This window comes from Rattus rattus, chromosome 17 (assembly GCF_011064425.1).
Source record: "Rattus rattus isolate New Zealand chromosome 17, Rrattus_CSIRO_v1, whole genome shotgun sequence".
NCBI lineage: Eukaryota > Metazoa > Chordata > Mammalia > Rodentia > Muridae > Rattus > Rattus rattus.
The window spans coordinates 27,180,669-27,193,791 of NC_046170.1; the positions used below are offsets into that span (position 1 = coordinate 27,180,669).

General features: G+C 45.4%; 1 protein-coding gene across 1 annotated transcript in view; it reads left to right on the plus strand.

The window, feature by feature from the left end:
• The first annotated feature begins 358 nt into the window (after positions 1–358).
• Positions 359–13,123, plus strand: part of Wwp2 (WW domain containing E3 ubiquitin protein ligase 2) — a 105,633-nt gene continuing 92,868 nt past the window's right edge. Inside the window, 3 exon segments of the mRNA XM_032887400.1 lie at positions 359–428; positions 4,330–4,477; positions 4,770–4,891. Of these exon segments, the coding sequence (XP_032743291.1) occupies positions 359–428; positions 4,330–4,477; positions 4,770–4,891 (340 nt within the window).

Here is a 13,123-nt window from a genome sequence, read left to right on the forward strand (position 1 = left end):
GACTGCAGGCATCTATCATCATACCTGTCCTGGGACTGAGGTTTCCTTTTTAATCTTTAAGATTTATTTATTTAATCCTATGTGGATGAATATTTTGCCTGCATCTATGTCTGCATTCTACAGGCGTGCCTGATGCCCTTGGAGTTGAAAACAAGGCATCAGGCCTGAGAACTGGAGTTACAAATGGTTGTGAAGTACTGTGTGGGTGCTGGGAATTGAACCCAGGTATCTGCAAGGATCACAGTGGTCTTAAGCTCAGAGCCATTTCTCCAGCTTCTCTGGGTTGAATTCTTTCATGTCCTCCTCAGCCACTGTCTAACCCTGCACTCTGCTTCCTTTGCAGTTCCATTGTGATGATATGGCGTCTGCCAGCTCCAACCGGGCGGGGGTGGCCTTGCCTTTTGAGAAGTCTCAGCTTACTCTGAAAGGTGAGTGTCATTGCATGAAGTATTTGAGGCACATTTGTCTGGAGAGTCAGGTGTTTTGAAATGGTTTAGGAATGTAGCATTTGTCTCAGAAGATTATCACACAGATAGGCAGATAATGGGGATGTGGGAAATAGAACTTTTGGCTAAAGTGGTCTGAGAGGTTGATTCCTTTGTGTCCTGGGCTCCCCCTCTGTACATTAATGCTCTAGGCGGTCCCATCCAGCCTCATAGCTTTAAGTGGCGTCATTAAAAGGTCACTCTCAGATTGGTGTCTGTAGCCTAAACCTTCCCTGGAACTCCCAGTATTCAATAGCCTGACCGCCATTCCAAGAGTGGAACAGAGAGAGTGCCCATGTCTGGAACCGTGCTCTGACTGTTCCTGATCACTCATGTTGCCCAGCAGTGAAGCTGGCACCTAGTGTTCAGCACTCCTCCCCAGTCCTGTTGCCCACCCCTAGCCAACAGCACTCTGTTCTGGAGGGAGGTCTTCAGACCTGCCTTTCTGATTCTGCCCTTTGTCTTCCTTCCTTGACGCTTGCTTACATAGCAGCCAGTATCTTGTTAAAATGTAAGCCACGGCTCTACATTTCAGAGCAGAAGCTGATGCGCTCTGTCTTCTCCTGCGTGCCCTCTTACCCTGTGCATTCATTCTCCTGAGCCCTTCTGGCCACCTGGTGTATGCCAGACTCACCTGGCAGGCCTCTGCCTCTGCCTCTGGGCCTTTGCCCTTGCCGTCTCTGAGTGAACTGCTTTTAGCTTGCTTCGGTCTTGACACAGAAGTCACCCCTCAGTGAGGCCTTTCCCACTCCCTGCTAAGTTGCTCACATCTGCACACCCCCTTGCCCTTTATTATTTTCTTTTAGGCTAACACCTGCATACCTATATTAAAGGTACTTGGGGACTGAACCTAAGGCCTCAGACTTTTGCCAGTTTGACTTGGGGATGTAGCTTAGTTGTTGGAGTTTGCCCAGCATGCACAGCGCAGGACCGAGTTCAGTCCTACTGAATAAACTGGGTGTTGTGGGGTGTGCCCACAATCCCATAATCCAGAGATGTAAGTCATCCTTAGCTACACAGACAGTTGGAGGCCAGCTTGGGATACATGAGACACTGTCTCAAACCAAACCATACCAACCAACAAACCAACCAAACCAAACCAAACCAAACCAAACCAAACCAAACCAGGGAAAAAGCTAGAGTTCAGACACCCGAACTAAACCCAAATCAGAACAAAACAAAAGGCCTGTCCTGATAGCGCTGAGAGAATTGACTGGGGGGAGTGCTGGTTCCTGCCTCGGACCTGCCGTTTACTGACGCTGATTTCAGAGAAGCTAATTCAGCTCCCTGGAACTTAGATGGCTCAGCTGTGGAATACAGACTTGGAATTTCAATTTCTCCCCTAGGTTTTTTAGGTATGCGTGTGTTCCTGCATATGTGTATGCTTACTACACATATGTTTACTACATGCATGCATGGTACCTGTGGAGACCGGAAGAGCATCAGTCCCTGAAACTGGAACTCCAGATGCTTGTGAGCTGCTTTGTGGGTGCTGGATTCAGGTCCCCCACAAGAGCGATAAGTGCTCATAACCACTGAGCCATCTCTCCAGACCCCTTTTTTGAGACAGGGTCTCACTGTGTAGTTCTGGTGAGCTAGCCTGAAGCTCACTGTGTAGACCAGACTGACTTTGAACTCACAGAAATCCACAGTGCTCTGTCTCCTGCGTTCCAAAACTAAAGGTGTATGCCGCCAGGCCTGGCAGGGACTTGTTGATTTCTAAGGAAATTGTTTAGGGCAGATTAAAGCATGGTCCTGTATAAGGTAAGGTGTGCAGTGCTCCTATCTCATCACTAGATGGCGTCAGCTAGCCTTGCTGTACATGCAAAGCAGTACATTTTCCACTTAAGTCTAATGTCTGTGACAAACCTTTATTCTCAGCCCCATCCCTGTTGCTTGACTCTTAGCCCCCAAATTTTTTTGTTTTGTTTCTTGATTTCTTCCCTACTGTAGCATTTGGGTTTTGGAGTAACTACTGCTTTAAAGAACCCAGCGGGTGATGTCCTTTGTCAAGTTGTAGACCTTTGTAGGACTTGCCACTTCCCTAAAGGATCTGGGAAGGAGCCTAACTTCCCAGATGGGGAGGTTAGTCTTGTTATCGGGGTGGTGTATGAGAAACATCAGTTCTATCCTCTGATTTGGGCACAGGGTGGACAGTGTCTAGATGTGTTCCCTCTAATAGCCCTGGAAGTCCCACTGTTTGTCATGAATGCCATGGGATAGGTATCCCATGGAAGGTGATGTTTGTTGGCTTATGCTCCATGGGTTTTTACCAGTTAGTGATGCATGACTATGACAAGTGCTGCTGTGTGCTAGGAATGGTGCTATCTGCCTGTAATCTCAGTACCAGGGACACAGAAGCCGGTTTTGGCTGAGTAGTAGGTTCAAGTCAGCCTGTGCTGCACGGCAAGATGCTGCTGCTTAAAACCAGGAAAGAAACCAAACTAAACAAAAAGGAGAGCGAAAGGAGAGAGGGAGCGAGGGAGAGAGAGGAAGAGAGAGAGAGAGACAGAGAGACAGAGTCACATGAGGGCTGTAAACGGAACAAGTAGTACAGGTAGCTGACCACCGAGGAGTATGTTCAGCCTTACTGCTCCATGGAGAAAAGCAGCAGAGGGGATAAGCCGAGCCTGGGAATAGTATACAGCTGGGGTGGAGTCAGCCTGGGGGACACATGCTGGTTCACAGCTCCCTCTGTATATAACTGGAGAGGTGAACCTCACTCCTCCCCCCAACACCCCATACTCCTGTAGCCCAGGGTGGACTTTTGAATTTAAGATGAACCTCCTGTCTCGGCCTCTCGAGTCAGTGGGATTACCGGCATGAGTGACTTTGCCTGGCCTTTTTGTTTTGAGTTTTAAGAGTATCTCTGTCTGGCCTGGAACGCCTCATGTAGACCAGGCCATCTTTGAACTTGCAGCACTCGTGTTCTTCCTCAGCTGCTGGGATTGCAGGTATATGTCCCCATCCTAGCCTCAGTGACCTCCTGGGTACAGTCAGGGAGACAGTACATCCCCACTTCATGAGTTGTGGGGCTGCATATGGTGCATGCCTTGCAGTGTCTGTGATAACTGTTGGTTGAATCTTAGTGATTATCTTTAGGCTATTTTTTTTTTAGTGGCTTGCAAAAAGTGAGGAAACAGCACTCTACTTTGCAGTGTGGCCAAATGAAGATACTCAGAAGCAGTGCAGGAAGTCCCTGAGGGCTTCCAGGACCCTGGGGCTCTCAAACCTTAAAGGAGGCTCAGCTGCTCTTAGGAGCCATGTTTGTGCTAACTGTCCCAGAGCAAAGAACTGTAAGCAGTCGTCTCAACAATGTAAAAAGTTAACACAGCCATGCAGTGGACTTTGTGATAATCGTTTAAAAGTTGATTTGTGGAGACGGGTACAGGCCATTGGGCAAAGCACTTTTCTGTCTCATGTGCTTTTAGGGTGGGAGTGATCTTGCTTTATAGTTCAGGCTGTTTTGTACACTCATACTTTTTGTTTCTTGTTTGGTTTATACCCTTTCTTCTTGTTCTAAAAAATTGGTTTTGTGCATGTGTGTTTGTGTGCACATGATGCTTTGGTCAGTGGTCTATCTTGGGTGTTATTACTCAGGCACTGGCCTTTTATGTGGGCTCTGGGGATGAAAATGAGGTTGTCTAGCGTTCACAGCGAACATTGTTCTGACAGAGCTCTCACAATGTAATTTCTCAAAAGGTTTTTTTTTTAAAAGCGGACAAAGCAAAACAACAACAAAAAAGATCTTTTGAAAGGAAATAACCAAAAGGAGCCAGACTGTCTGCCCAAGCAGCATATGGGAGTCCTTTAAGTCATCTGCCCTTTCCTCTGTCTCATCCAGTGGTGTCAGCAAAGCCCAAGGTGCACAGCCGCCAGCCCAGAATCAACTCCTATGTGGAGGTGGCAGTGGATGGACTCCCCAGCGAGACCAAGAAGACTGGGAAGCGCATCGGGAGCTCTGAGCTTCTCTGGAATGAAGTCATCGTTCTGTAAGGGTGTCTGTCACTTTTCGAATGCAGGAGGCGGGGGGAGGAGGCTGGGGCAGTACCCTCCACTGCCCTTGGCCCCCATGGTGCTCCTCTTTAGGTGTGTGTGTGTCATCGAGCTCACAGAGCTCTCATTGTTAGCTAGGGTTACAGGTCAGCGTGTGAGGTGTGCGTGTGACTGTGTCCTGTTTTGTCCCTGTAAGATGTCAGCAGGGTAGCTTTTAGCATTCTGTTCATGTTAAAGGGTGCCTGGCTCATCTGCGGGGCTGTGATGAATCACTTATTTGTTTTCCAGGAATGTTACAGCCCAGAGTCATTTAGATTTGAAGGTCTGGAGCTGTCATACCTTGAGGAATGAACTACTGGGCACTGCTTCTGTCAACCTCTCCAATGTCCTGAAGAACAATGGCGGCAAAAGTATGTATGATTCATCTCTAGTCAGGGAAGATATGGCAACCAGACCAGAGGTTGAGTGTTGCTCTGCCCCTTAGAGACCATCTGTGGCACTTGAGGAAGGCAGAGTTCAGCATGCTTGGTCCAGGGCTGTAGGATGCAGGACTGTGTCCCCTAATTCTTCCTCAGGGAGGGAGGCTGTCCTATGCACTTTCTCACTCAGGAGACCTACTACATGTTGAGTGCCTCCAGCTGAAATCAGCACGTTTCTTGTCTGAGCCCTGGAAGAGAACAAAGGAGCCGTGTGCGTGTGTGAGTTCCAGGTTTGGGACAGGAATGCAGAAGATGCCCTGTGTCTGCTGGGGATGTGACGAAGCTCCATCTGAGTTACCTCGGGCACCTCTGCTGGCTGGACACATAAATCCTCAGCTCTGTTCCTCGCTGTTTGTGGCTTAACCCATGCCTGCGGGCTGGAGACCCTTCCTCATAGAGCCTCTATTCAGAGCAGTTCCATATGTGGCAGCCAACTGCTGTAGAAAGAAAGGCTCCTTTCTCTCCTACCGGGGTAAAAGTGAATTTAGTTTAAGTGAGACCAGGGGTAGGGGTGTTGAGGCTTAGGTACAGCTTGAGGCTTTTCCTTCAGAGCCCATGGTTCTCGCTGGGGTGCTTGGGAGGGGTTAGCGCCTCCTGTGCTCTGTTCCTTTCTGGAACACACAGCAACATACTCAAGGATTGTTTAGGACCAGGGACATGCCTCTGTTTTAGTTGTTTAGTTGTTTTGTCATTTGAGTTGGCCCTTTTTATGTGTGTGTATGTATGTGTGTGTATGTATGTGTGTAAATGTATGTGTATGCTCATGTGAATGCATACATGTGGTCACCAGAGGTCAATCACAAGTGTCCTTTCTCAGGTGCCATCAACTATGTTTTTGTTTTTTTGAGACCTTGAGCTTACCAAGTATGTTAGGCGTCTGGCTAGCAAGCCCCAGAGATCCTCCTGTTTCTACCTCCTCAGGGTGGGTATTGTAGGTCTGTGCACCAAGCCTGGCTTCTTATGTGGGTGCCAAGATTTAATCGGGTCTTCGTGACTATGTGGCAAGTACTTTGCCAGCTGAGATATCCCCCAGGCCTCTCCACCACTATTTTTTTAATAGGGACTTTCGTGTAGGCTAATCTGACAGGGAATGCACGCCTTTACTCTTGCACTTGAGAGGCGGAGGATCTGAGTTCAATTCCTAGCTTTTAAGTTGGACAGCTCTAGAGGATCCAATACCCTCCTCCGGGTTCTGTACCTGCAGTCACATGTACATACAAACACATACACATAATTAAAGCTTTTAAAAACCCACAAGTCTTTAAGAAATGTGCAGTGGCAATGCACCCTTCCCCTTCCTCTCGCATCTGTGCAGGCAGCAGCCTCTGACTTGATTCTAGTTTATTTTCTGTGGTGCTGACCTAGAACCAGGAACATGGGCGGGCTAGGTAGATGCTCTCCCATGGAGCTGCACTCACGGGGGCAATAGCATACTCCATTTTTTATACTTTAAAAGTATATTTTATTTATTTGTGTGTGTGTGGGTGGTGGTGGTGGTGGTGGTGTGTGTGTCTGTGTGTGTGTGTCTGTGTGTGTGTGTGTGTGTGTGTGTGTGTGTGTGTGTGTGTGTGCATGTGCCACAACTCATGTATAGAAGTTAGAAGACAGTTTTGTGGAGTCACTTTTCTCGTTCCAACTTTACATGGGATTGAACTTAGGTTTTCAGGCTTGTATAGCTAGAACTTTTACCCACAGAGCCATCTTGTGAGCCCTGGACTTCAGTTTGTGGTTATAAAAAGAATTAAGCTGGACAGTGGTGGATACTCTTTAATCCCAGCCCTCAGGAGGCAGAGCAGGTGAATCTCTGTAAGTTTGAGGCCAGACTGGTGTCTCAAAAACCAAAGAACAAAACAAAATAAAACAAAAAAAAATTATAGGGCTGGCGAAATGGCTTAATGCTTAAGAACATTTGTTGTTCTTGAAGAGGACCTGGTGTTTTACTTAGGGTTTCTACTGCTGTGCAGAGACACCATGACCACAGCTCTTAGAGAGGCAGACATTTACAGCTTCAGAGGTTTAGTCCATTATTGTCATGGCGGGAAACATGGTGATATGCAGGCAGACATGGTGCTGGAGAAGGGGCTTAGAGGTCTACATCTTGATCTTCAGGCAGCAGGAGGAGACTGAGACACTGGGCCTGGCTTGAGCATCTGAGACCTGTCCCCAGTTCCTCCAACATTGCCACACCTGCAACTTATTTTCTTTTCAAAGTTTGATTTTGTACATGTGTGTGCTTGAGTGTACATGTGTGTGCTTGAGTGTACATATGTGCACTGTGTGTGCCGGAGCTTTCAGAGGTCAGAAGGTGTCTGATAACTGAGACCTGGAGTTACAAGCGGCTATGAAATGCCCTGTGGGTGCTGGAACTTAACCTGAGTCCTCTGGACGAGCAATGAGTGTTCTTAACTGCTGAGCCATCTCTTCAGCCCCTTATTTCCTTCTAATTGTGGTAAAATGCATGTTTCCCATCTTAACCCTTAGTTATGGTTCAGGGCTGTCACGTACTTTCCCACTGTGCCATCCATCCCCAGAACCCTTTGCATCTTGTAAAACCCAGAGTTTATCCTTACTAAACAAGTCCACTGTCTCCCTAGCAACCGGGGTTCACTTTACTTTACACTGTAGGTACCATATGCAAGTGGAGACCTGGTGTTTATTCTCATTTATATTTATTCTCTTACTTTTTAATTACATGTGTGTCTGTGTGTGAGTATGTGTAGATGAGTGCAGGTGCCTGCAGAAACCAGAACTGGGTTTGAGTTACAAGCAGTTGTGAGTGGCTACTGGGAACTGAACTCAGGTTCTGCAAGAACACTGTGCACTGTACAGAGGACTCCAGCCCCCTGTATTTGTCCTCTTAATATTTTAGGGGCTGGAGAGATGACTCAGCAGTTAAGGACACTTGCTGTTCTTTCAGAGAACCTAGATTGGGTTCCCAGCATTCACACCGTGGCTCCCAGTTGTCACTACAGTTCTAGGGGATCCAATGTCCTCTTCTAGCATTGGCTTCTGGCCGGGTATGTATGAGGTGCAGCCAAAACACTAAAAAATAAATCTTTTGAAAGAGTGTTTTGGTTTTCATAAGACAGAAAACTGTCATTCTGTAGTCCAGGCTGGCTTTGAATTCATGAGTCTTCCAGCCCCAGTTCCTAAGTCCTCTGCAGCTGGCCTACCTAAAGTTCTTTTGGTTATATATGCAGCCATGCAGTTCCCTCTTGCTGGTGGGGTAATTCTATGTGGTTTATAACAATGCTAGGAGATGCTCTGTCTTGGGCCTTTGTCTTCAGTCTTGAAGGGCTTTTCTACTGTTTCCCATATCTTCTGGCCTCATGAAAGGTAGCACTCACTGTATCTGTAATTATTTTCCTAAAATCCAAATTTTGATAGCTCTGTCATGCAGCTGTGTGAATTAAGGTTAAGTGTTGGAATACTTTCCAGTGCTTGGCATGCAGAGCGCCATAGTAACTCGTTTATGCATCCCAGTGCTTGTTGCTTTAAGTTCACGTAGGATAATTTACTGAGCACCAGTTGGCTAAATTTAAACATTTTTCAAGATTCTGGACATATGTTGCCAAAAAGTTGTATCAATTTATCTTGGCATCAGCAAAGGCAGGATTGCTGATTTCTATCGTACTGTGGCATGGGGTAGATGTCTGTCTGTCTGCCTGCTTACCTGCCTGCCCGCCCTACCTACATATTAAGAGAAAGGGTTTCTGAGTAGCCCTGGCTGTCCGAAACTGCTATATTTTGTTGCTTGTTTCTTTTGTACGTTGACATGCAGCAGATTTTATTTACTTACTTTCTTACTTGCTTACTTGCTGCGTACTGAGAAAGAACCCCGGCTATCTGGGAACTGTCACATTTTGGTTGTTGTTGTTGTTGTTGTTTTTGTTTTGTTTGTTTGTTTTTTTACTGTTGCCTATTTTTTCTGAGTTCTATGTCAGAAAAGTGTAACTTTTTCATTTTTTTCAATTTTTTTGTTTTATTGCCTTTTCTTTTGGATATTCCCCAGAAGCCTAAGCATGCTTTCTCTATAACTGGACTTTTCCCCTTCCCTTCTGCCATATAGCTGTTTGACAACCTCCTTTTTTGAAAGTAACAGCTTTCTCAGACCCTGCACATACACAACAAAGACTCACAAGGCACCGGTCTTTTCTAGCTCTTCCCTTTAGCAGCTACCAAGATTTAAGCCTTGCTTGCCCTGAAGTTTTTCTCTTAAACTCTAACAAAAATGTCCTAGAGCAGCGACTCTCAACATTCCTAATGTGACCCTTTAATATAGTTCCCAACCATAAAATTATTTCATTGCTACTTTACAGCTGTCATTTTGCTACTGTTATGAATCATAACTTAAATATCTGATATGCAGGATATCTGATATGTAGCCCCTATGAAAGGATTGGTTGACCCCAAAAGGATTCATGACTCACAAGTTGAAAATCACTGTCCTAAGAGCTTCAAAAGAAATTTGGCTTTATTTAATAATTATTAGCACTTTTCGATAGCTGGATGTGGTGATACACACGTGTAATCCTAGCATTCAGGAGGTAGAAGCAGGAGGTTCAGGAGTTCAGGGACAGCCTAGGCTACAGGAAACCATATAAAACACAAAATAAAAAGGGAATAAATTATTTTTTATTTATGTGTCCGTGTGAATATGCCTTTGTGTGTGTATGTGCACATGGGTGTGGGTGCTCTCAGGTGCCAGAAGATGGCATTTGATCCCGGGAACTAGAGTTACAGAAAGGTGCGTGCTGCCCGACGGGAGTGCCGAGGACTAACTCTAGTCCTCTGCAAGAGCATTGAACTGTTTCTAACTGCTGAGCCATCTCAGGAGCCCCACGCTTCATTTAAATTGTGTGTGTGCACTGCCACACTGAGCTGTGATTTTCTTTATTAATTTAGTGTATTAACTTTCTAGACTATATTTAAGTGCTCAAGGTTATTCCTTGAGATTTTGGTTCAATTCCCTTATTAACATTCTGTTTAGGAATTTCCATTAATATTCTATGGTTCTATTCTTCTGGGGATTTTGTTGTTGTTGTTGTTTTTTGTTTGTTTGTTTTTTGTTTTAAAAGCTAAGCTATTTTTAAAATGATTTTTATTAATTGTTTTTAAAAACAGGGTCTCACCCACCTTATTCTGTAGCCCAGGCTGGTCTTAGAATTGCAGCCATCCCTTTGCCCCAGTCCCATGAGGCCTGGGATTATAGGCAAGAGCTCCGAGTGCCTGGCTTTAAGGCTAATTTTCTAAAGTGCATGAAGCAGTTTCCAACTTTGGGAACAGATGGCAACATGGGTGTTTTCTGTCCCAGGAGTGCAGGAAAGAGCCCACCCATATGACCAACGAGGCCTGGCATCTTCATTTGAGTAATTCTTTAGTCTGCCTGTGCCCCTGCAATTACTGCTTTATTCAGCTTTCCTGATTCATCTTGGGTCAGTTTTTCGGCAGTCTTATATTTTTCGAGTGTGTGTGTGTGTGTGTGTGTGTGTGTGTGTGTGTGTGTGTGTGTTTTTTTTTTTTTTTTTTTTTTTTTTTGTTCTTTTTTCGAGCTGGGATCGAACCCAGGGCCTTGCGCTTCCTAGGTAAGCGCTCTACCGCTGAGCTAAATCCCCAGCCCGTGTGTGTACTTTTTAATTTTTTTCTTTTACTTAAAAGTTTTTCCCAACTTTCCCTCTGTCTCTGACTTGTTTAAATTATTCTATATAACTTTTTCTCCTTGCCCCGTTCCTGGGGATTCACTCAGGGCTTCTTTTACAAGCTAGGTAAATATACGACCACTGAGTTTTTCTCTCCAGCCTCCCCTCCCCTCCCCTCATCTATTTCCTCAGCTCTTGCCACCATTGCTTGTTGTGGAGGAGCTGTAGCACATCGTGTATGTGTCTGGGTGGGCAGTGAGCCCATCGGGTGAGATTCAGGCAGGAAGTGTGCGTTATGACATGGCAGTGTCTGCCTCTTTGGAGGAACACAGCCTCTTGAATAACAGCAGCAGAGTATGTCTGTACGATATTGTGGCCATGTTTCATAAGACTTTCTATTTCAACAAGGGTCTTCTGGCATACCTTATATAGAGAAATGATTACTAGCATGTAGATCTTGAAGCCAAAGTAACAATTTGAATTCCACTTCCACCAGCTCTGTGGCGTTGGACATTAACCCCACATGCTTGTTCCTTACCTGGATTAAATGCTTGGTAGCAATGATGCCCCCCACACATCAGATCTCAGTAAGCACTGGTTTTAGTGGGTGTCTTCACTGAAACATTCTTCCCAGAGATGAGGGAGCTGATTTTTCATCTGGAGACTTCTTGCTTGAATGGGAGATATCCTTGAGGTTGTCTGAGAATAACTCTGCCAAAGCTTTGGAGAATGTGGCTTCTGAATGCTGTTCTTGCAATTGGCCATTTTGTCAGCAGCTCCCATGTTGGAGTTGTGGGTTAGAGGTGCTTGCAAAACAGTGTCTAAGTATGAATGCAGCTATGTAAGGTAAGTGGGTCACAGTACGGTAGGTCATTCCTCCTTGCCTGGTCTTTCTGTAATAGCTTTTCTCAGGAAAGGACCTGATGGACAGTGATTGCCCTACCTGGCGTTCCTTTGCTCCATAGGTGTAATTACTTCTTCCACTCACTCCGTTTTCCCTAGGTGAACTTGCAAGTTGCCCGGGGAAATTCAGCTGGCTGTTTATGCCTTCCCTTGGTAAGGGATGCTGTGATGGAGGGTTTTTTGTGTGGTCAGGCTTGCTGACTTTCCATAGGGACATTGAGCTGGCTGTAGCTGCAGAAAGGACCTGACCAAAAGTGCTTGTTTGACTCCTAAGCATATCTTTTTTTTTTGTTTGTTTGTTTTTTTTCCTTATCCATTTATTATACTCCATAGAACATAGCAACAAGGGCAGTGTGTAGTGGAATGCTGTATACTTGGGAGAGAAACAATGGAGGCAAGGACAGGTACAGGAAATATGATCTGCACATGGAACTTGATAAAGTGGAAGCGATTGTTTAAAATAGAGAGATACTCAATATTTAGTAGGCTCTGTCTGTGTCATGAAGGTGAGGTTACAAATTGCACAAGAGAATTGTGTCAGAGAGTTAAGGACTGATAACCAACATTCCAGAGAATAAACTCAGAGATGAGTATAAGAGAGGGTCTTGCCATTCCCTTGAGGAGGAACAGTCTCTCCTGCAGGAGTTCTGATGTCAGAGATTACATGAACATCACTTCTGTGGCCTCCCCATTATAGGTATTTGTTATGCAGTATCCTATAGAGTAAAAGAAGTGGCCATATATCCTGGAAACACAGGGAATTGACTTAACGAACCCTTACCTAATTTTTTTTTTTTTTTTATTAACTTGAGTATTTCTTATGTACATTTCGAGTGTTATTCCCTTTCCCGGTTTCCGGGCAAACATCCCCTTCCCTCCCCCCCTAAGGATATCTTTAATCTAGAAGCTCATTTCTGAGCTTACGTATTGATTCCCCCACCACTACCCTACCCCCAATGCTTGCTAAGTAAGCACTGAGCTAAATCCTCAACTCCTTGTTTTGTTTTTCTTGAGATAGGGTCTCACATAACCCAGACTGTCCTTAAACGTCTTACGTAGCTGACTTGAGCTGCTCCTTCTGCTTTAACCTGGGTTAAAGTGCTGGGGTTATTTCCTATATGATACATGATAATGATACTATAACCAGCTATTATAGGGATGGGGTTATACTTGGCTTCCATATTGGTTTCCTCCCTCCATCCTTTCTCTCTCTCTCTCTCTCTCTCACACACCCTCAACCCTCTCCTACCCCCTTCCCAGTACTGGAGCTAGAACTCTTGGCCTTATGCATGCTAAGTACGCTTCTAACGCTGACGGTAAACCTAGTGTGCATCTCTTTTATTGTGTGTAGTTTGTAAGTGTGTCTGTGTCGTCTGGTCACACAGAATGCATGCAGATCAGAAGACAACTAAGGGAGTTATTTCTCTTCTTACACCCTCTGGGTTTCAGGGATTGAACTCTAGTTTGTCAGGCTTGTGTTGCAAGTACCTTACCTGCTGAGCTGTTTTGATGGCCCCTTTAATGTACCTTTAACAGATCCCCATCCCATATTTTTGCTTATATATAACTGCGGGCCAGGCATGGTGGCACATGCCTGTAATTGCAGCACAATGGAGGCAGA